This window comes from Melanaphis sacchari, unplaced genomic scaffold (genome assembly GCF_002803265.2).
Source record: "Melanaphis sacchari strain LSU unplaced genomic scaffold, SCAv2.0 Contig19_pilon_pilon, whole genome shotgun sequence".
Taxonomy (NCBI): Eukaryota; Metazoa; Arthropoda; class Insecta; order Hemiptera; family Aphididae; genus Melanaphis; species Melanaphis sacchari.
This window is the reverse complement of record NW_020270975.1, coordinates 1,959,799-1,985,783: the sequence shown is the minus strand read 5'-3', so window position 1 is coordinate 1,985,783 and position 25,985 is coordinate 1,959,799. Positions and strand designations below refer to the sequence as shown.

Sequence of the window (25,985 nt, the reverse complement as noted above, 5' to 3'; positions counted from 1 at the left end):
TAATAAAATTATGTATGATTAACAAAATCTAATCTTTATTTTTATATCAATGTTAAATATTAATAGTTTTGTAATGTCACTAAACGTTTCTAAACAATTGTATACTATAATATTTATAAGTTAAAAAAAAAAAAAAATTAATATAAGGTTTTTTTTTTTTATTAAAAAGTATGTCATTATTACATATTTTTCGAGTAATAGTGTATATAATTTTAAGGCTGTTGAAGTATTTAAATATAGTTTAATTCATTCACTTCATTCGTATATATATATATAAGAAACTCTAATAAAATAAAACGATTTAAATGAAAAGGATAACACATTTTTATGATTGTCAAAGATGATTGAGGATAAGGTCATGCATGAATAATATATTGTATGATGGTTATTATTAGATTGATAGAAGAAATCGGTAGCCACTTTATTTAAAACCTATGATCATTCTGAGAAACTTGTAAAATGTAATACGATAAGTAAACGATAGTATAGCCAATTTGATTGCATTGCATGTTGCGTTTGAAATGTTCATTTCAACTTGACAATGGTTTAAGGTCCAATAGCTTTATGAATTGCATTTGAATTTATTGCTGCAAGTACAACGTTCAATAAATTTTATTATATTAGAAAATACAATACCATTTAAGTTTAATTTTTTTTTCTTGAAAAGGTATATAAATTAGTTAATTTTAGTTTTCTATCAACAGTGTTATAAATTAATGAATTATCGAATTATGATTATTATTTTAATTTATGATATTGTCAGTTAAACATAAATACAAGACTTGTAGCTTATAAATTATTATTTATCTACAAATAAATAATTTTGATAACTCCAATGCGAGTATATTAAATATTTTAATGTAAAAATATTTTTATAACCATTGTTGATCTGATAATTATTTATTCCATTATACATATATCAATAATATAATTTACATGTAGGTTTTTTTGCTTTTAAATTGATCATTAAATACCAATAAAAAATAACTTATATAAAAAGTGTGTTATGGCTCGTATATGCATTTGACAGAATTTAATTTTTAATGAATTTGCCAATCAATATTTGTTTAATTTTTTAATCAAAAATATACTTTAATATATTAATATATATTTATAATTGAAAAACGTAAAATTTAAAAACAAAATATAAATATGTTTCACAAATTTAAAATGTTAGGTTAATCTACTAATATTTTTTTATGTTTTACTCTAACAAAAAACGTGTTATTCGTTTAAGAAAAAGTCATTAATTGTTTAGAAATACATTTGAGCTATAATGGTAATATATTTAATAATATGGTTATTTTATTTTACAAATATTTTAAATCTATGACAATTATTGTTAAACATTTAATTTAACTTATCAAACTGTCTAATAAAATAAAAAATAAAAACAATACTGGATTAATGGAAACATTAAAAAAATATATCACTAATAGCTGTATCGTGTATTATGATATGAAATCCAATGTTAAAAGCTTTAAATGGGTATAAATGAACAATAAAAAGGAAACCAAAATAAATTATAAAAGTATTTAAAAAAAAAAAAAAAAAACAATACTTTTTGATTGAGTCATAAATCAAAAAATGTATTGATATCTAAAAATTATACGTTTTTATAATAACATATCTATTGGAGATGTTAATATTCCTATCAAACACAAAAACACTTGTTATTTTGTACTTATAGAAAAAAATATTTTTTTCTACTAAACTTTAATATCTTAATGATTGATCATACTATGACAGAATAATTGTACTTCTTTGATGGACTTAAAAATATAACATTTTTAAATTATTAATTTATTATTATTATAATTATTTTTTATTATTCAATAGCATTTTATAAAAAGTTAAATTTGTTTGCCACTTCAAAGATATTGATATATTTTTTTTTTTTTTAAAGATAAAACACACAATTTTAAAATAAGTAAGAAACTAAATACGATTAAAAAAATACATATTTGCCATGATTTATAGTGTATACTAACTTTGTATAAGTACTCGATGAACTACTTAATACACCTCTATAAAGATACGTTTTGCTTTTTATTAATGTGTAAAGAATAAAATTGTAGTGGCAATAATGAAAATTTAAAAAAAAAAACAACGGATACTTAACTGTTAAACGTATAATAAAAGTTTTCAATCAAATATACGCATAGGTTATGATAAAAATAGCGATTTCCACCGTATAAAAACTATAATAAATGGTTATTATGCATAAAAAAAAAAAAAAAAAAACATACACACAATGTATTTGAATACAAATGTAAGCAAATATACTTAAGTATATTGTGATGCTTATATGTATTATTTTTCTCAATTTTTACCAAAACGTGTGTACGTATTCAAGTTAAATAATATGATACGTTTTTGAACATCAAACCTAATACTGGTTAGTTGATTTACTTTTGCACGCTCACATCCATTTTTTTTTTTTTTTTTTTTTAACAAAAACAGTTGTAGTAGGCATCAGGTAAAATATAATTATAAAAATATCGATTGTAAAAGTTGTTTGGAATACTGTGAAGTTAGTATAAATTAAGGATAAATAAATCGCATTTAGTCACATATCTGCTGTACCATCAAAGAACAATTCGCGATGACAACGAACATAGAATAAATAACAACCGTTGCCGGTAGCAATAATTTTTCATTTTATTCGGATTCTTATACATTTGCGTTATTATAACTATGTTGGTTATTCAACTAAGCGAATACTCTTTTTTAATGATGGTGGCGAATACTATGTAACCACTAAGTTCAGTTCATTTAACGTCGATTTACGATAATCATCAACTTGCAGCAATGCAATGAGAGAACGCACGACATCATTAATCTCAAATCAGATAACTACAACAATATTCGATAATTTAAAATTGTTGGTGTCTATTATGTAATTGCTCAATATTAAAAATTTCATCAGTATCAGTCAAATATTAAAATATGTTACTAAATCAAAGCCCGTGGAAAATCATAATTGATTTTTTAATAACATCAAATAATTTAACCTCTGTTATTGTTGTTGTTGTTTTTTTTTTTTTTATTTTTAATGTTAAAAATGTACCTATTGAGTCTTTTGATCAAATATAACGATAAAAGTGTATTATTCTGTCTTTACCGTTGAATTTTATTTCTCTCATTATTCTATAGATTTTGAATTTAAAATTTAAAAATATTATAATAATATGAATTAATATATGTATAAAATACAATGAAACAACTATGATTGTTGGTACAAATATAATTTGGGACCTATAGTGAAATAACTTAAAATGATAATTTATTCAGTGACTTTACTGGGTTTTCACATTCATAATTACATCGAAATTCGTCGCATTGTTATATTTTATAATATTAAATTATACTAATAAAAGTAAAAAGGCATACGAAAATACGTTATAATATAATATTGTTACCTATATATCGTAAATATTAAACACGCAAATTATAAATAAAATAAAAATATTTGTTCTAACTCTTATAAAATGTATTAAAAACTATTAGGAATTTGAATTATCTATTGCAATTATCTATTAGACTGATAAATTTTTGTATAACAAAAACTGATCAACGAAAAACAATTTAGAGCAGTGTCAAATTATATTTCAATTACAGTTCAGTAGGTATAAATATATACATAGAGTGATTTACTGTGATTATTCGTTTTCTTATATTAAAATATTATATCCGTATAATAAAAACATAAGGACTGGATCACCACACAATACAATATAATAAATATATGGTAACAGGTATTTACATATATATATATATATATTATATTTATGATAAGAATAACTAAAAAAAAAAAAATTGTCTAGAGGTCAATAATAATTACAATCCTATAGAAAACTATTAATTATGAAATTCTAGAATTATCTCCTAAATGTATTTTCCATATTATTTTATTACTTTTACCAATAATACTTTTATAAAAGCATAATTTATTTAAAAATGTAATAAATTGTCATAATCAAAACATTCTGAAACATTTTGATTGTTGAACTTCTTCTTCTTTCTTTATTTGGAAAAGTCGGCCACTAGAACTATTCCGAAATATATCTTTACCTCCAGTTTTGTACATCCGATTTCTGTATCTTCCAGTTAAATCCTCTTTCAACATTTTCACATCATTCCTTACTATATCCTCCCATTTCAGACATGGTCTTCCCGACGGTATTTTCCAAGTAGAATTCTCTTCTATAACAATGCATTTGAGTGGCTACGGAAAGTATGCGCAGTTCTTAGTAATGTTTTGTTATTTACTATTTTTAGTATAGGTACTGGGTTTATGAAAGAGCGTTTCTAAATCATCATTTTTTCTTATACTTCAATCACTTCTTAGCATATCTTTTACAGATCTAAAAATCTTTCGCTATATTTTTCTCTCCAAAACTGAGAGTTTTCTTTCGTTATTTTTTCTTAGTGGCTATGTTCGGCTCCATAAGTAATTACAGGTCGTATTAATGCGATATATAATTGCATTTTTAAATCCTTTAAAAGTGATCGTGATCCCAGCAATTTTGTAAGACCGTAGAATAATTTATTTCGTAACTAAATTCTTTTCTCTGTTTATTTTTTCATTTAATTTTTCTCTGACAGTATATACCCTAGACCCTAGGTATTTGGATTGTTTTGTTACAAGATCCATAATTTAAATGTATAGAAGTGGAATATCTTATAATCTAACCAATTAAAATTAAATCTGTATCACATAGTTTTTTTTAAATATATCGTTATTATGATTTATGACATAATATATTTTCAGATTTAAATTCAATGATTGTGTTAAAAATATTTAAAATTTTATTTTATTTCATCTTTAAGCTCAATAATATATATCGAAACGCTTCAATAGTAAATTTAGTAAGTTGTCTTACCAATATTTCTTTTAGTTTTTCAGAAATTATTAATTACAAAACTAAATAGTTGAAGACAGGGCAAATAAAAAAATATAAGGAAATATATTACTTGACTGCACAATAATATGTATATAAATTATAATTTTGATTTACTTATTTGTATTTATTACTCACATGAATATCAACTCAAAGCTATTTATTTGTTATATTTAATTAAAAAGTTGAGAAAATAAATTTCTAGTCATAATATATAAATTATGTACCTGTAAATATATATAATATATATATATATATATTTTATTTCAAGGCAACTTTAACTACATTAGAGGCCATTGGGGGACAATTATTTCATAAATTGTAAAATTCGAAATGCTTTAGTGCTTTTTATTTTGTTGCTTTTAACTTAAAGAACTTTTACTGTATAAGTAATTTTTAATAGTAAAAAAATATTAATAGATGTCATTAAATAAAGTTAAAGTAATAAAAACTTTATAAAACCAGACTATTGTTGAATTTTTCTTAGAATATTCTGACAAGGTAAAATTAACTTATGTGATAGTGATAAATGTACTGGCCAAATAACCTATTAAAAAAACAACCTTATTCAAATTTTAACAAAATATTTTTACTATAGAAAATAATTCATTGTTATGTAACTTTAAACATTTAGTGAATTCTAAAAAAAAAATACTGAGCATTTAATTTTAAGAGGCATTTATGTTTACTGGAATTTATTAAGGTTAACGCATTTCAAACAACAGCTTAATAAAGCAAAATGTGTTTTAACTGATCTATCGATTGGCTAATTAAAATTAAATAATAAAAAAATATTTTCAATGATTAAGTTACAATTTTTAAACTATTTGATATAAAAAAAAAAAAAAAACACAAATATCTGAATCAAAATAAATTGATAATCAAATAACTACGTAAATATAGTATGTAATCAATGCAATTATTAAACAAATTTATATTTAGTATAAATATTAAATATATATATATATATATTGTGGTCAAACTATTAAATTTACCATTTATCCAAGGGTACCAAAATAAAATCAATGATTCCTCACTATTTAAGAAATTTAAAACCATCATTGCGTTTATTTCTTACTACCATCCAAAACCCTTAGGAATAAAGGTACTGTTAAAAGTCGGTTTTCCTTAGCCTCGTAATCGTAGAGTTTAAATAAAGATTTAATAATATTAAATGAATAATTCTTAGCAGTTATAAGTAGGCTTTTATTAATTGAACACTTACAGACAATGGCAGTGTCTCTATTCGCTGTCTATTTCATTACTCATGTAATTTATATCTCAATTTAATCAAGAAAATCTCTCTTACATAAAAGTACTGCTTATTTGCAATATCGAGTTTGTTACTTTGTTTATTCTAATTTATATTAACTATTTCATTTCGTAATACTAAATTTTCTTATTATGCATCAACTATGATATTCGAAACTATGTTTATTAATACTTATTTATAACAGTACTTTGTATAAAAATACAGCATTTTACCATTACATTATTTTCCTCCTGGTATTATTTAGGATTTAAGGTTGCAAATAACTCAAAAAATTTAAAAGAAAAATAATTACCTGCAGCTCCCACATATAAAAAATATTAAGAAAAATAAACCAGAAAAATATATTATGCTTAAACCAATATAACATATTATTTTTTCTAATTAATTATACAATTTTATATTGGTGGGCTAATAATGTGTAAATATTAATTGTTGTATATTTTTATTATATTTATGTACATCTTAAATGCGTACAATATACATTGGAAATATTGCAAAAGTGACCACTATCTTAAAATATATTGTGTCGTAATACAATGCATATTTTACGTATCAACATTAAAATTTTATAGTGAACAATATTCAAGCTACCAACGGTTAACATAATATTTTATTTCTTAAATTTATGTAATAAAAATAGTTGAACAGTGTAATATAGATGTCAGACCGGGTGTTCAGCACTGGTCTCCTGTAAATGGAAGTACGAGACATACTGATGTGTTATGATATTAAATTTAAAAGCGATGATAAATCATCGCGTTCAAAAAACGATTATGATTTTACAGGTGCTACACGAAATTTTTTATGTTCCATATATCAAAAATATTTATCGCCGAATAGATAATTTTCAATAAGACAATATTCATAATAGTAAATCTCATACGCCATTTCTCACGTTAATGGAATTCAAGACTACATAACATAGCATTCGCTTTATTTGATGATAATTAATAATTCATTTAATAATATGATGATAGTATATAATAGAATAGATTAATTATTAACTGGTGAAAATATCTATACCGGTGCTTGAATTCAAATTCTATCGTAGAGTTTCACACAAAAGTTAGTTGTTAACTACATTTAGATTACATTTTTTTTTTTAAATGTTTTATTCAATTTCAATTTTTTTTCTGTACGATTCTCTCAATCATAGCACAGTTAATAGTATTTATAAACAAATAAATAGCTACTAACATAACTTATATTTATAAGCTAATATTATTTCTAAAAATTGTATAAATAATAAAGGTTATTGTAGCGTTCTGTGATTACTATTGCTAAAAATGTCATTATATTATAATTGCTAATTGTCAACTTTTTTATGTAAATTGTATCATTTTATTTGAAAGTATTATAGCTTATAAAAAAAAATCATATTTTTATACTTCCAGAAAAATAAAAAAATCTAGAGACGGGATGTACTTTGTAATCGAGTGTTAGGATTAAGAAAGTAACGACTTCACAGTTATTCGATTTTCTTTTATACAATATAAACCTTTGAAATTAAGGTCAGGCAACCGTTATACTACCAATATAAATTCGATATCAATAGCTTGTATATGGCACAGAAAAATTGCTTTATTCCTGTAAATCACAAACTATATGTTTATTGTGTGATATGAGAAACGAAAAACATGAGAATGGAACATTCACCAAAACCCTCTACTACACTATTTTTACTATTTTTATAATGAAAGAATATACTGAACACGTGTGGTAAAAAAGTAGTATATGTAAGTTAATTTTATCGATTAGTTAAGAATAAGTTCATCCATTGTTGAATTATTCTGTAGACGTTTATTTTAATCTACATAATACATAAAATACTTTAGTAAACTGACACTTAACAATTTTGTAAGTGTATAAATGTTATCAAAACATTATAATTCCATATTTTCACATAACAGAGAATCAATATCATAACAACTATTGATTCTAGTTAAAAAATAAATTATAAAATCCATTTTTTTTTTTTTTAATTAGTAAATATTTTGATTAGGTTCTTTCACACTATTTTAATTGCGCAAAGTATAAATTATATATATGTATATACATCGTGCAATATTTATGAACCTTTTAAAATAAGAGTTATACGATATTGAAATAAAGTTGTTATTTCTTTTTTTATGTTTTTGAAGCTAATATAATATGTATACTTCATATACATTACTGACACTTGGTGATATAAGTGAATAAACTGTTAGTATATGACAGCAGATAATCGGGCGCAAAATATGATAATGCTACGATATAAAAATATATTTTTACGAAAATATCGAAAAGGATACGATATATTCTTTTGCGGAAAATTCTTAGAAGTTAGTTCGTGACTGGCAGCAGGTCAACAATTGTGATATTCTTGAATACTTGCATAGTCATTGTAATTTAACGAGCTATATCAGCCAAAAAAAAAATAAAAAATAACCAATACAAATATCACCATATTCATAATAAACACGTCTCACTACGTTATTTAGTCATCGTTAAATTATTTAAATATATTTATATAAGTTCCTGAGCTTCAATTCAGATCAACGAAAAAATATAGCGTAGATAATTGTAGTAAATTTAGATAAACTAGTACGACATTTTCTGCCCTATTTAGTACTAAGCCATTATACATTATGTACAGCCATACAAGTGTCTTAACACGTTTGTTAAATTGTGTGGACTAAATACATTAGGAAATTAATTAGTTTGCACTCCGACACCGTAAGTTCCATAATAAATCTTTACACTATAACATTTTGAGTACCTATATAATAACTGTTTTTGTTATTTATTTTTTGACTAAAAGTTATTGTCTTAAGCAATTTAGCTTGACTGGAGTATAAAGTAATATATAGATACATATTCTTAATTATATTCGAATTTTATGCATCTATAAATAATTATATGAACGATATGAACGGACTATAATAAATATAAATTTATATAGTTCACATTGTTCACGCGTAGATTCGCAACTAAAATCAAATACCTGTACGACCCTGATCAGTAGAATATTCATTACAAAGTAATTCATATTTTTACATTTTCGTAATATGATATTATAATAATATTGAAATAATTTTCAAATCAATGATTTTTTTGTGTAGACTTTGTTATTTATTTATTTTTTTTGTTTGTCATAATATTAATAATATGATTTATTTCAAATCGTATAAACTAATATGTTCAACACATGTACGTATCGAAATTGCCTATACATGTCGCCGTGTTACAAGGTATAAACAATAAACATGTTTTTATTCAATAGAATATCATATTATTTTTATCCGTATAAATAATTTAAAGTAAAATTTACAAACATACAAACTCCTTATAGCAAATAAAAGATATTATTCAATTTTTTTTTATTAAACTTATAAAAATTAACTGTTAACACATAATTTTATAAAAACGCTATTTTAGATAAAAATATTTAATTTTCCATTAATATAAAATATTTGTACGTCAATTTTTTTTGTAAGGAACATTTAAACTTAATTTAAACCTCATTTGGTAAGATCTTTAACGATATTAAAAAAAATAAAAATAAAGTTTTTACTTAAAGGTACAACGATAAGAGTTTTTTTATTTTTCATGTTATGAGATTTTTCTTTGTTAAATTTTAAAATATAAAATAATAATACAATACTATCTTGTATTGAGCTTAACAATTCGAGCTATAATAATATAACTTGTACACAATTAACACAATATACACAAAATGAATTTATTCTTTTAAATGAACTGACATGCTATATTCAATTTTTGTAAGCTATTTATTATCTAATAATTTCAGTTTTTTCTATAGTTAAAAAAAAATACGTTATGAGTTTATATATAGTATACATATATATTACAAATATAATATAGCAGACATAGAGTAAGATATTTGAGTGTAAACTTATTTTCATAAATCATACTATTCAATAACATTTTAAATTTACTTATCAGATTTTAGTGGAAATGATGCCATGGTAATAATTATGATATATATATATATATATATTAAAGAAAATCAATGATGAAAATTCATAACAATTTTTAATGGAATCAAGTTTTTTGTGATGCCTAAAAAGTTTAATCATTTTAACTATTTTAAATATTTATAAAAATAATTTTTATCTATATAAAAGTTTTGAGAGTTAAAATTAAAATTAAAATAATTACTTATAGAATTTGTTCTATTTTTAATTTTTTTAAGTTAATTTATTTGATATTTTGAATATAATTATAGAATACTTAATTTATAAAATTAAGTAAAATAAACAACTAAAATATTATGTTTTATATTTTGTAGTCACAATTTCTTAAATAAATAAATAAACATAAATATATTTAGTTATTTAATTTTTTTTTTTTTTTTTTAACATCATGTTATTGGTTAATATTTTATACTAAACTAATATTGAATTTTATTTTCATAATATATTATAAACATATTCTGTTAGACATAGCAAACTCGTGAAATTGATCGCGTTTAACCTGTGATATTGTGGTAAATAAATTATAAACCACAACGCTTACAGTTCCTTTCGAAATCTAGTTATAGTCGTTCTATAATGCACCGGACTATCAAATTAATATAACGCTATAAATAAAAAATAATGAATAATGTGCGATAACGCCGAAGAAGACATAATTTGGTAAAAAAAAAAAAAAAAAAAAAATACCAATAAGAAAAAAATACATCTGTGATGTAACACTAACACGGTGATGACGGAAATGTTTTCCACTTTAACCATCACGTAGAACAAAACAAGCGCAAAACGCGTTTCCTATAAGTTTTGGAAGTTTTAATGATGCATATACGACCATGCATGTATGCCTGTATGTTTATATATATATATATATATATATATGTATGACAATATTATGTAGAAAACCTCAACGTTTCATATTTACAAATGCATCCGTTGACGACGCTATAGCAAGTGTCGTCCGTAAGTCTCTACTGCAGGCGATGTAGTGCGGTGCGGTGCAAACAGTCGAAGTCGTTGTTGTCGTCGCTGTCACGAAAACTGAAACGGTGAGAAACTTCTCGACCAGGAGCTTCACCGCTACCTATTTAATGACACACGGTCGCCCCGCGTAATGGTAAAACTAATGGCTGCGGTCAAACTATAATATATACAATATCGTCGCGTTTCAATAATAAACGTAACACGGAAGTGACGACTTTCAAACTATTTCCAGTGCACAGACTATAACTAAAGACACGAGTGAATTTGCTTTAATACGATTAATACGATCATTTGAATTCGTTTTATTTTCCAGTCATTCCCGTCGGCCGTCACGTATAATATAAACGCGTAATCGACGAGAACCGCAAAACGTATACCTGTGTAAAAACCAATATTATTAAATTGATATTTAATCGATCGTTTTAAAAAAATCGTTTTTACTAATGTATACGTATTTATTGTTCAATAGCACTTCATTCGTATAACGTAGTTTTAAATACCCACAACAAATGATCGGAGTCCTTTAGTACTCATATCGGTTATACGCGTCCCTGCCAGCGGTTCTCGCGTATCATGTGCCGATATCGACTAAAATATTATAATATTATTTTTACTCTTGCATTACAGTCCACAAGTCCACTGGTATTTTTTAGTCGTGAACGAATTCATGAAAACCACGTAAGTAGCGGACAGAACATAAGAAAGTGACAAGCGAATTGCGTACACACAAATAACATACTAAGTGTGAAACATTTCCTCCAATCATTATTTTTGATATAATGATTGTAAATACCGGACAATTTGTGAAATGTACAACTGTTTGAAATTTAAAGTGAAAAAAAATCATCAAAGAGAAAAAAAATCATCAACATTAAAATATTGAAATATTTTAGTGGTAAAATAAATACACTAAGCAGACTGTTAAAAAAAAAAAATCGTAAAACTTATAATAACACTTTATTTATATAAAATATTTTAAGACTGACAATAATTATTGATATTTTGTATGACACAAATATTTTTAACTCTGCACACCAAATTAATTATATGTAGCTTGTCTTAAGTACTAAAAAAGTAGCGAAGGAAAATATTTGTGTCCAAAATTTACTTGATTTTTAATCAATTTATGTCTACAATTAACATTTTAATAATGAGACCTAATATGTCCATAATGTATACATTATTATAATGGTCTAAACAATGAATCCACAAGATTGGAAATTCGATACGTGGATTGCGCTCGAAAATCATATATAAAATCGTAGTATGAGTGCATAAGAATTTTTAATAGTTGTTTCTTTGTTAATGAATGGATAGAAAAACGTGTGAAATTTCTAGAGCAAACAATAAATATATTTTATTCGCAGTTTTTTCTGTGATGAAACCTGTGTCACGACAAGTTGTAATGATTTTATTGGCTACATCATAATGTACCAAAAAGCGGTGTATATAAAATATTAATTTAAGGTCACTAGCCTTTTTTACGTTATTTGTTTTTTCAGATGGTCGTTAAATTTTAAATTTACAGTATGATCACGATCTAAAAAAAAATAAAAAAACGGAACATAAAACATTTTGTACGTTTTAATTTCAAAACACTTATTAAATGTGTAAAATCAAAATATATAATATTAATCTATCATTTTGTGAAAAATAACAACGAGTGAAAGAAAGTATTTGTTTTACGACTTTTTACGACCATACGGGATAAACTATAGCATAAGGTTTAGGTCAAAGAAAATTAAATAAAATTTATAAAATATATAATATGATATTATATATTATTATGAAATTCACGTGAATAAACTACATAATATTACATAGCAAACTTTTAGTAAAACGTGATAAACATTGTTAATGTGTTTGTTGTCGTGCAATTTTTTATAGAAAAAATTGTCTTGACGCCATAAAATAAATATTATTTTTTTTAAATTTGATTAACTATAATTATTTAGTCAATGTCAGTGTAAATGAAGTACCTATAAACTATCTATTTATAGTAGGTACACGCAAAATAGACGCATATTGTAATATATTTTTATTAAAATACCGACTGCTATTTTATCTTCATTTTGAAAAATTTGTGAAAATTTGTCATGGATAATATAATAATAGGCATGATTATATAATTTCTAGATGGAAATAGATAATATTACGAATACAACACTTTGCGCTTGTTTATATTCATTAAAATCTCTGAATCATAGGAATTTTGAATAATATTCGATACTCGTTATTTATTGATAAAGACGCGTGTATAGCCTAATTGAACCTCATAAATCACAGTCGCTAAAGAAACCACTAATCTCTGGAAACCCTCTTCCGAGTTATAATAATTACTCTAGTGAGCAAGGTATTATGAAAAGGACTAATGAAAAACTACAGTAATTGACTGGAAACCTCTTAAATCATTGAATCAATAACATGGTACAAAACTAATTTATCAAATAGGATTATATTAGGTATCACACGTTTAATCATCCTATGTTTATCCTCTCCATGTACGCATACATACATGCATAAGACCTGACTGTGTATGTGTGCGCAGCAAAATACGTGTGTCCGTTCACGAACAGGCCGGGATTTTATTGTTGCACACACAAAAGATTCTATTCAATACATAATCTCACACTATCATCGAACATTATGTAACAGCGAATCTCTCTCTAGATATATTTTCGTCGATCTCTATGAAATTCAACTGTCTATATACAATATTGAGCGTTAAGGATGAGCATTTAAAAATGAAAGACGCTATAGTTTACAAAAGAAGACAACTAGACTAACTGCCAACTTTTAATGGTTTAAAAAATAAAAGAAAGTTTTTATAAACTAGTGCAAAAATATATCGTAAGTATACACAATATACAGTAGCTGATTAATTTAAATTACTCTCATTAATTTTAATTTATTTTTTTTTATTTTTTTCATAATAGAACACAATATATCAAATGTACAAAGTTAATTTAAATTTATAATTACCCATGTTAAAGTAATAGTCTGACATAGGTTTTGATGAGGCGATTGTCGTTAAGGCCGATTCAACAAATCATTCTTGATTTTCAAAATTTATTCCACTTTTATTAAACTACTACTGAAGATTGTTTGTCTAATTTCGTCTCTAACAATAGGTATTGTACATTTAATAGTACAATTCAAAATTTTATTTAATTTTTGACTATATGCATAAGTAAAAATTTTGTAAGCATAGTATTCTATGTAGAATATGCTGTCTTTGTTTTAAACCGAAACAGTATGAATCAGTGGCGTATTTTCAATTTTTTTGTGGGGGGGGTCTTAATATTAAATATAAGTTTATAACATTATAATAAAATACATACGAGTTATGATTTAATAATGATATTATTTATATTATATTATATTTCACTATTATTATGAAAATAAATGTCAATTAATAGTTAAACCCAAGTTATTTTTAAAAATATTGTAATACAAACATTAAAAACACATAATATAAATTAATATTATTTTTTTCTTGGGGGTCAGAGAGGACCCCTTTCTAAATACGCCATACTAGTTTAATATATAATTTTTATGATAGTTTATTCTATAAATATGGTTTTGTACTATTTATAGATCAATGGATTATTAAAAACAGATCTGTACTAATAAAAATAGTTAATAATATAATATGTTACAATAAAATATTAGTGTAAACTAATTACGACTAGTCTTAAAGTTATAAAAAAATAATATATACTCTTCCTAAAAATGTATAGTATAATTTATATTACTTATTTCATGTAGAGTTTAAATTTAATTACAATTGAATAATGTGTTAAAATATTTTACCTATTTATGAAAAAAATTCGTAGATAAAATTAGTTATTTAATATTTGAATTTGATTTTATCGAAAACATTGTAGCACCAAGCACTTAAATAGTTATATGTACATGTGAATCCATTAAATAATTATTTGTAGGTGTTTAGCCAGTTCAATTCAGTCTTCAAATTATGTAAAATTATTCACATTCAAAATGAAAGTATGCTTGCTTGACTCGTGTTTGTTTTACTGTGTATAAACATTATTTAAACTAGAAGAATAAAAAATTGACTCAGCATTTTTATTTTTTTATTTTAATATTTATTATATATTTTACCACAAACAAATGAAAAATTCATAGAAAGTTGTTTAATAAGCAATATTTAATTCGTTGTCATTATTTCATAAATATTAAAAAAAGTATGATATTCATTGAAAAACGATACTTTAAATTATGTTTATCTTTAGTGATAGATAGACAAAAAGTTGTAATTTAGTACAATTACAGTATAACATTTTCATTTTTACCGTTGATTAGAAACTTCAAGCTTAATATCAAATATTAATTTAATTATAATTTACTGTCGAAACATTTTTATAATGACTTGTATTTTAGTTTATATTCTTGTATGAGAATACAATTAATTGATATAGTACATATGGTAATAAATATTTGAAACTCTAATTCTAATAAATTATAAATACAATATTCTTACATGAAAATAACTCAAATTATATTTTTTTACATATAAAAAAAAAAGAAATGTTTGATTATTTGATTATAACTACGATAAAATATTATTTATTGAGTGTTATGTTTGTAATCAGAAATGTTAAATTAAAAATATTCAACGAAGCAAAATAAATTACAAAACTTTATTGTTTTTAATTTTTTAACTTAAAAGTTATAATAGATACTCTACAGTTTTAACTTTTAAATAAAGCACGGGTATATATAATAAACTATGTGGACATAAATTACAGAGATTCTATTATAAAAATGGTCGAAGATGAGCACCACTACATAATATATTATACCACTATATTATTATAAATAATATATTATTTATTTCGTGGTCTATTATACCAAATTTTGAACTTATGCTTTTCCTTGAGTGCTAATTCATTTATACGAGAACGTTCATAGTTTATGATTAGTGCTCAGTTATCGAACACAATTTTATTAAACGATCAATGGATCGATAATTGTATTTGCAGGTTATAAATGGTAATACATTCGTTTAATAGCTTCAGATATATTATAATTTAGGTAGTTACTATCATTACTTATTTCAGTTGAAATAAATTCGTATAATAAAAAAAAGACAACTGAAATATACGTTTTAAAACATATTACGTCATTAGATATTTGTAGTTATGGTGTACACAAATTAAATGCAAATTTTTCTTAAATTTAAATTTGTTTATGTTTAAAACAATTTAACACCATGAAGTTGGTCATATAATATTATTTGTATTTAAAACCAACAAATATTATTTGATTAATTTTATAAATCTTAGATACTTGTTAATTTATTGTGTTACAACGTTATATTAGTTATGTTCGAACGGAAATACTCACCAACAAACTAATTGGTTCTTTTTCGCTGTCGCATTTAATAATAATTATACGGAAAATATAGTTAATTGTACGATCAATAAAACACTGCACTACGATGTACTATGTACTGTTATAAGTAGTATCATTAAAATTTAAATATAAATTAATTTGTTAATTAAATTTATTTTGGAGTATTGATTGATATTAAATAAAAGGAGAAATTTAAAACATTTTAGTTTTACATGATGGCACAGTTATTGGCTGAATATAGGTTACGCAATTTATTTGATTGTAACTAAAAAACACTAAACAGTGATTTTCTTAACGTGTAAATATAACATGATAGAAATGTATGAATAGACTAAGGTGTGTCAACAAAGTTAAACGAAAAAATCATTTAAAAACAACAGTCTTTTATATTTATAAATTAATAGCTAAATTTTATCTATAACTGTATAATAATTTGTATCTTCAGCACTCTTAGTTTATTTATTCAATGTATTCAATTTAAATTATGTATAACTACCGACCACTAATATAATATTATTTCAAAACGGTATGCAAATTTTAATGTCTTAACTCGATTCTTCTATTTTATCTCGATTGATGACTACCTGTTTATAATAATAACATCGGGACCATGACTGACAACGCATACTTAAATGTCGCAGACACATTATTTTTATTTTATTTTAACAGTTTTTTTTTTTTTTCATCATATAATATGAAAGGTTCGAAAGTAAACATCGTATGGAATTGAGAAACTGAACCGCGGAAAAAACGATTATAATAATATTATTATATTATAATGGAATTTCTGTAAGTATTTATACCCACGATAACGCGAGAATTAAATTTTTAAATTTCAATTTTCCACTGTCAGCTGATGACAATGAGAGGTGATTGCGGTATTGACGTGATAATAATAATATAACTACAAATTCTGTTGAAATTATACACCTAAAATGTGGTTACAAATCGGCTACGCAGTACATAATGTCGTATTGATTCACAATTTGTAATGTAAAATATTATACACAGTTTAATAAACAATATTAATATGTTCCATAGTTATAAGACTCGCATAGGGATGAATTATCATTAAAGTAATATGATATTTTGTCGATTTCATACATTATTATAATATGGTATTTAATAATTTATTTATTTTTTCAAACATTTTCTTTAAAAAATAAGCATTGGTCAATGATATTGTATGTCTCTATACAAATTGCATAGCGTATAATTGTTTTTTTTTTCGTATAAATATTTTCAGACTTAAAATTACGGTAAATATAATTACATTGAACAGTCTGCTGAAATTAAAGTTTTGTAAGTTATTCGATAGTTACTAAAACTTTACTTGTTTAGCAATTATTTTGTTCAAAGTGTATAGTAAATCATTTTTTTTTTTCGTGGTATTCCTACGTTCGATTTTCCCGTCAGTAGTGATCTATTAGTATATTGGTAGAGATTTAAACCAGCTACTCGTATAGATTTTATTTATTTTATTTTTAAATACTTGAATATAACCTATTATGATACAATAAAAATAATGAAGACTAAAAAAAATGTATTCAACTTTATAATACATTACATAAGTAAGGTAATTTATGGTATAATTAAAATAAATTAACATTAGATTTTAAAATGGCAATGTAATGTATCGTTATTATATCAATATAATCATTCTTTAAATACCATAATTAAATGAATACAATGAAGAAGCTATACATTATCTATCTATAGAATATAAAATATTTTATATCTACACTTTTTTCTAATATTAAAGAATTGATTGTACCTACTATAATATAGTAATAATTGTGTTATATTATATTAATTTATTTGTTGATAATCAACGCCCTAAATGGGCTCAGTATAGTTTATACAATACAATTTAATACTTAGAGTTATTATACAAATTATATTATAATTAATTATTGATAAGAAAACAAAAGTAAATTATATAAGAATAGAGTAAACATTTTAACCTGGTTAGATTGTCATTGAAGAAATCAAAATAGTTTAATGAATTCTCCGTAATTAGCATTTTATTAACTGAAGCAAAACGACTATAATTCTGCCAGCAGGTATTTGTATAGAATATTTGAGACACACTAGTTTGAACATAAGGGACATTTAAAGGTATATGACTTTTAAGTTCTGGACAATCGATTTAATAGTTAAATAATTTTTAAAGCCAAAGCACATAATTCAATTTTCTTCTTGTTTCAAGTGATTCGATATTGAACTAATCTGTTAGCTGCTCAAAAGATGTACCTATTTTGTTTGTTTTAAAAATTAACGCATGTAGAAATCAATTTTAAATACATTCTATTTTGTTTATTAAGTTATGTTGATGAGTGTTCCAAATTAATGAGTCATATTCTAAAATAGATCGAACTAGAGAGAAATATAATACTATTAAGCAATTTGGATTATTAAGCTCTGAGTAATTGCGACGTACGAAACTGAATATACGGAGAGTTTTATTACACATCATATTAATATGATTGTTAAAAGATAGGTCACACTCTATAATAAAATACCTAAATCTTTAATTTTTGGTTCTATGTTTAATCCACATTTTATATTGATATTCAGTTAAATTTAATTTTTGATATGAAAAATATATTTTTCAACATTAATCTGTGTTAATAATTAAGAAATTTAACGAGCACGTTCAATAAAATTGAACTAAATCAGATTCTAATTAATCATTATCATTAGTAGAATAAATTGGTTTATTTTCTAAAAAATGTTTACTATAAATTAGTTATTTATTTATTTATTTATTTTTTTTTTTTTTTTTGATAATAGATTAAGTATTTAATTAATACTAATAGGTGTATTATAAATATTATGATGAATATAAAATAAAATAAAAATTAGGTATATGACACGTAAAATGACCACTTATTTTCCGATTTAATGAATAAGAATACTGTAATAACGACACAAAATAAAATCGGCATGTTTTTTTGACAGTAATTTATTGGTACACAAGGTATCCAACAGTTTTTTTTTTTTTTTTTTAATATACGTTCGTCGTTGAATTAACAATAATGCTCAGGATCGTATGAATCATGGTTAAAATATCAAAATACATTTTCACAGTTACCTAGGAAAGATAATTAGTTTATAGAATTAAATTTAAATAATAATTCAATATTCGCATAGACGCATAATACGTACACGCGATTTGTATTAGCTCTAAAATGGATAAAAAAAAAAAATAAAACCGTATTGTTTTCAATCTCTTAACTTTAAGAGTTGTAGATACCGGTATGAGTAGTATCCATCTTACAAACCCGTAACATACCAAATTTAAGTTCAAGAGTAGTGATCATCCGTTTAATGATTAAAGTTTTAATAGAATAAATTAGAGTGAACGGATCCAACATCGTGTTAAAAGAACATTATCTGTATTTTATTATGGGTTTTTGTTTTCGACTTACAGTTTTAAAGCTAGTCGTCAAAAGCGTTTTCACGACATAACACTGTACGTACGTACACCTATACAAGCAGCCTATTAAATCGATTGATTCGTATTTACGGTCCATAATATTATGCTCATCCAGATTTTTGGTAAAGGGTGCGAAGACGTAATCGTTATTGTTTAAAAGAGACACCGTGTCAGAATATTAGTCGCAGTGAAAACGTTTGATCAAATCGAATCAAATGAAAAAAAAAAAAAAACGTCGTTTTAGACATTCGAAACCGCGTGCGGGGTAACAGATATCATGACTGCAGTCTATACCTACCTATCGGTAAAAAACAAAGTCGTTTCCGGTTTCGCGTCATCCGTACGCCGGGGACGCGGGTCGTACGCATCGTCGAACACGTCCGGTGGTCTCGCCGCGCGTCTAACCCGAGGACGAGCTATAATATTACGATACCACGCCTGACGGCGTACACTCAAGTCATATCATTATCATTATTATCATTATCATCATCGTCATCGCGTTAGCTAGTCCTGCCAGGACACTCACCGCAGGAACGACCGGAGGAGGAGGCGGCAGCATGGGCACCATGTGAAGGTATGTGCGCCGGCCATTTCGGTCGCGATCCGGCGACGGCGTGTGCTGCTGCTGCTGCTGGTGCTGCTGCAACCGGCGCGGTGACAGTACGACCCTGTCCTGTTGTGCGGCCGCAGCCATCATCGGGATCCACATCGGCCGCGGCCGTGTACGCGCCGCATCCGCAACTGCTCAAATCGTGTCCGCCATGACGCCGCCGCGAGTTCGTGGTGGACACCGCCCAAACACCTGGCGAAAGATACGAAACGATTTCCGTGATAAGTGTTGTGATAACGACGGCAATATAATATTATTATTTATAGTGATGATAACACGATATCCGTGTTATAAACAATGACGTTTTTCGATAGACAGGGGGGGGGGGGTGTTAGCTTTCGGGGTGGTGAAAATCGAGAAAACTTTAGCCATTCGACGTGGGGACACAGACTACTAAAAAATAGCTATAAGCACCCACTGCGATACGTCGATATGACGTGTATAGGCGCACTGAACACTAAAATCCGTAGGTATACGGTATAATAGGACGGAGTGGGTTCTTGTTATTATTGTCGGTGAAAACGATTGTTTTTATTTGTTTATATGATTGCCTATTATACGATAAGAATATTATCTAGAACATTACGTATTTTTTTATTTTTTTGTTTTTTGTTTTGTTTTAGGAATCTCATGAATTTTAAAATCCTCACAAATCGTTTCAGAACTATAATATCAGAAAAAAAAATTAAGAAATTCCCGAGTAAATATTCTTACATTACAATATTGTATAAAAATATATTGGATCAAATCACTAAAACATTAAAAATAACATAGTGAAATGTATTTTTTTTTAAATTTAATTAGCCATGTTATGCGTTAGTAACTATAGGACATGCGGATGGCGTTATTTCAAATTGGTAAGATTACTGTTGAAAATTATCTTTAAAAGTTTTAGTTACATTTGAGAAAATTAAACTTTATCGAGAGCTTTGAAACCTATTTTATCACATCTGAAAACAGACATGTTTTTTTTTTTCGAAGAAAGGTATTGGAATTTATAAAGTTTATTTAAAAAAAAATTCGATACACTTCTTCCAGTGTTCTAAATACATATTTTAAACTATTTGAACATTTTTTTTGATTTCTAAAAAATAGTTTTATTTTTATATATTATCTAGTTTAAAGTATATTTAAACAAGTACATATTATGTTACTATCATTCATCTGGAGGGTATGATTTTATGTTTTATTTTAAATAATTATTTCATTGCAATCTGTTTTTTATTATTTCATATTCGGAAATAGAATAATATTTTGTTTTTAAATTAAATATATAAATACTAAAAATATTAAATATTCTCCATACGTTTTTATTTTTAATCGTCATTTAAAGTTTAGATGAATTCGTGTTCACTATATTTTATATATTACCATAATAAGGAGAATATTTTATACCCATTAAAAATATTTATTAATCAAAATATCAGTTAATTCACGGCTCAGTAATAATAAGACTCAATAATTAACCTTATTTCCGTCTTAGTAGAAATATAGATAAGTATGCTTTTTGAGAAAAATGTATATTAAATCACACAAAGTTTTGTGACGTCTTTTGAAAAATCCAGGTAGCATGAAATTGTTTTATTAACCATGTCCTAAGTCCATATAAAATCGTTTTTAATGTGAACATTTTTTTATCAAATCGATTTTAAATGAGAAAAATAACATTGTGTTGAGCTTAGTGTAAAAAATAAATATTGGTTACAATATTTTAAATTGTTCAAAATTAAACTACTTTTACACTTGGTATACACATTTTCATAATACAATTAAAAAAAATATATTGTAATTATTTTACTTAAACATATAATATTTGTCTATAATCTATATACTATCAGAAGGTCGAAATTTTAAGTTTTCTAAACTATGTTATAATAAAATTAAAAAAAAACCAATATTCACTTATAACTAGTTATAACTATATAAAATATTGTGAGGATTTAGCAATTAAACCAATAGTCTTACAACATTTCATTTTTATGTACAAAAAAAATTGAAATTAAAAGGTTTATTATTTTATTTATCGCAGAAGCAGTGTGTAGATCACAAAGTTTGCTGTATTTCAAATTTATGACGGCTGAATTGTTAATTTTCATTAAGCATTCTTATTGTGGTTTTATGTACGTTTTAAAGTGTTGACAGAAAGTGGATATGAAGTAGTATTTTTCATAATGGATGCGATATAATTTACGAGGATAAACGAGGGGCAAGACTCTTAAATAAATCTATATTATAATATGTAGCTGTACGTTTTTAACCAACCGTAATATTTTTTAAACCTATCTTGTGGAATAGATTTTAACCATGCGCTATATACACATACATACAGGGTGATGTGTGTGGTACGGTTTAAGGTGATTATTTCAGTATAATATACAATGTACATTGCCATCCTTAATAATGATAACTACTATAGTTATAAATATGAATTCTATGATCAAAGTGAAGAATTATAGTTAAAATAGAACAACTGGACTGACGCTTATAAATATTATGTCATTTTTGTGATCCAGTGATGGACATATATTTGCTTCATTTAAAAATATACATACTATAATAAGGCTAAAATAGCTCTCCCGATTACCGCCTCAAAATTTTGATTAATTTTATATGAACTATTTTTTTTTTTTTTAATTTATTAATTATTATGTGAAATTAAATATCAACAACATAACATTCAAAAATAATTTCTGTATCAATAACCAAACATCGTTTAATTATACATTTTTATTTTTCTAAATACCAATTACACTAATTACTATAATATAAATTTTGTTCCATGAAATAACAATAAATAAAAATAACGTCTGATATATGAACTAAATTAATTTTTAATTATTTATTTTTCTTGTGTGTATTATTGTAGGGTGGTATTACATTTGTGAGAATTTATATAAATTGCAATGTGTTTGAAATTTAAATTTAGCACAATTCGTTTGGGGCGAATGGTTTTAAAATATTGTATCGTGTATAAGTGACCTTTTTTTTTTTTAATATCCTGTGATGCGTGTGAATGATATTTTATCATTCCATTTTTTCTCACATACTGACAGACTTTGAATTGTCTGTATAGATATATCTTTAAATTTAGAAATTGCTACTATAGAATATAACCTATAATAGTCAATTTAACTTAATAGTTATTATAATTACATACTTTATTCTACAGATAACGACATAATTAATAATTCGTTATGAACTATTTTAGATAGGTAGTCAGTATAAAATTACAGTCAATAATGTAACAATAATAATAACCAATAAATTATAAATTTAGAATTACTATATTAAAAATATTAATTGTTTTAATAAAATAATTTTCCCACATGCGTTGTATAAAAATTTAATTCTCACCTGATATATTTTTATCCTTACTTGTTTTTATATGCTCTTTTTTTTATCTAATATAATTTTTCCTCGAAAATTGTAAATATTATTTGAATATTGTACATTGTAGAACCTGGTAGAAGCAGCGTGGTGTCAATCCTGCGTCTTGTAACCGTCAAACATGGTAAGCAATTGGACGATGTGAATATTATTTAAGACTCTTAAAATGTATGCTACCACTAAACTAAACCGAAATTGACATGTTTTTACCGAACATTTCGTCTGCAATGTATTTGCTCAAACACATTGTAGGAACTCATCCAAACATGTTGTTTTATTATGCGGGTAAAACAGTAATTCGTCCAAACGCATTACGCGTTCATGACGAGCATGAATCGTTTTCATTAGAAGTTTATCTTGTCCTCATACGCCATTACTAATTTTGTTCACATGTGACATTGACAAACTTCACTTTTATTTGGGGAAACGAGAAAAATGTCGATAATGAAATTATACCACGCTTGTATTTACATAATATTTATTTATTTTTTTTTATTGACTTTAATAGTATATAATATTCGTCTGACTCAATAATTGGGTTTAGATTTCTTACTAGTGCTTAATTATTCGTAAAATATAAAAAATGTTTGTAATAGTAATTAATGTATTTATTAAAATACATAATATTATACCATTCTTCAATATTTTATTGTATTTTAAATTAACAAAAATTTTATTTAACAGCTTTCAACTTTTTTATATTTTCTTCGAATTTTTTCAGAATAGAAAATAAATATTTATAATAAAGTAAGGAAAAAAAATCAAATGATTAATAAAATGTTTGATGATTAAAAAATGCAATCTTCTAAAATCTCATTTGTTATAAGCTGGTATCAGTTTTCAAGAGGAAATTTACATATTTGAAAGAGATGTCCGTTGCGTCTTTCGTGACAATGTTTATAGTATTGACTTAATAATATTACAAAATACTTTTGTGCTTCCTCAAAGAAAAATGTATCTACACTACGACCTTATCGTGCGATGGTGTCGCGCCATGCGGATAATTAAATTGTTATTTTGATATAAATTTAGTTGGATGAAGGTATACATTTTCACGGAGATAATGCATATATGGGTAGTTTCTATGTAAGTATCCATGGTAATGTCGTGTTTACAATTTATTGTGCTTTGTAGACAGTAAATCACAAGGTTTACGTATATATATATATATACCTATTGTAAGCCCGTCTTCATATGGATGCAATCGACTTAAATAATAATAACAATAATAATATTAGTACTAATAATAGTAATATAAATTTGAAAAAACGACCATAATTAAATTTATCAATTAAAGTTTCCTTCAGTCTTTTCAGTCTTTCACATTGTACCTACCTACATTATAATATATTATAATATTAAAATATTACAATGTGTTCCGTATACCTATATTTTTATAACATAATCTGCACCATAATTTGCATTTCGAGTGATAGTTTTTAGTTATTATTTTTCGCTTATTCATTGCATACGAATAAGTCAATAAATAACTCGTAATGAATTATAATATAGTTTTTTTTTTTTTAATGGGATAAATATGATACAATGGCGCTTAACAATACAGTTACGTTAAAATGAATATTTTAAAACATTATCGAGTGCATAATAATATAATAATATACAGTATAATATAATAAATTTACAGGTCTAAATCATACCTACACTTAAACATTATAATATAATATATTCTATTCAGCGATCGTAAATTCACTAAAATAATAATAATTTTTTTTTTTCAATGAATACACTCGCAAATGGAATCATATTTGTTTTTTAACGAACATCAAAGGAAAATTAATTAATTTTTCAATTCAAAATATTAAAATTTTTACATTATTCTACGCTTGAGATTTACTCTCCTACATAATATACGTATCGTAAATTCGTATTATGGTTTCGAATTATTATAACAGCAATACATTTTGATATATTATAAACATCGTATTAATATATTATATGCAGTGTGTTTTGTGTGTATGTTTTTCACTTATTTATTTCATTGAAATTTTAATGTTTTTATTTTTCTAAATGAGTTCTATGA

At 24.8% G+C, this 25,985-nt stretch overlaps 1 protein-coding gene across 2 annotated transcripts in view; it reads right to left on the bottom strand.

The window, feature by feature from the left end:
* The window catches only part of LOC112593028 (cyclic nucleotide-gated cation channel subunit A), a 179,286-nt gene that overhangs the window by 109,683 nt on the left and 43,618 nt on the right, over positions 1-25,985 (bottom strand). For both annotated transcript variants that reach the window (XM_025337245.1, XM_025337246.1), the window contains exon 2: positions 20,474-20,749. In XM_025337245.1, the coding sequence (XP_025193030.1) occupies positions 20,474-20,656 (183 nt within the window). In that variant the 5' untranslated portion in view covers positions 20,657-20,749. The remainder of the gene's footprint in view (positions 1-20,473; positions 20,750-25,985) is intronic.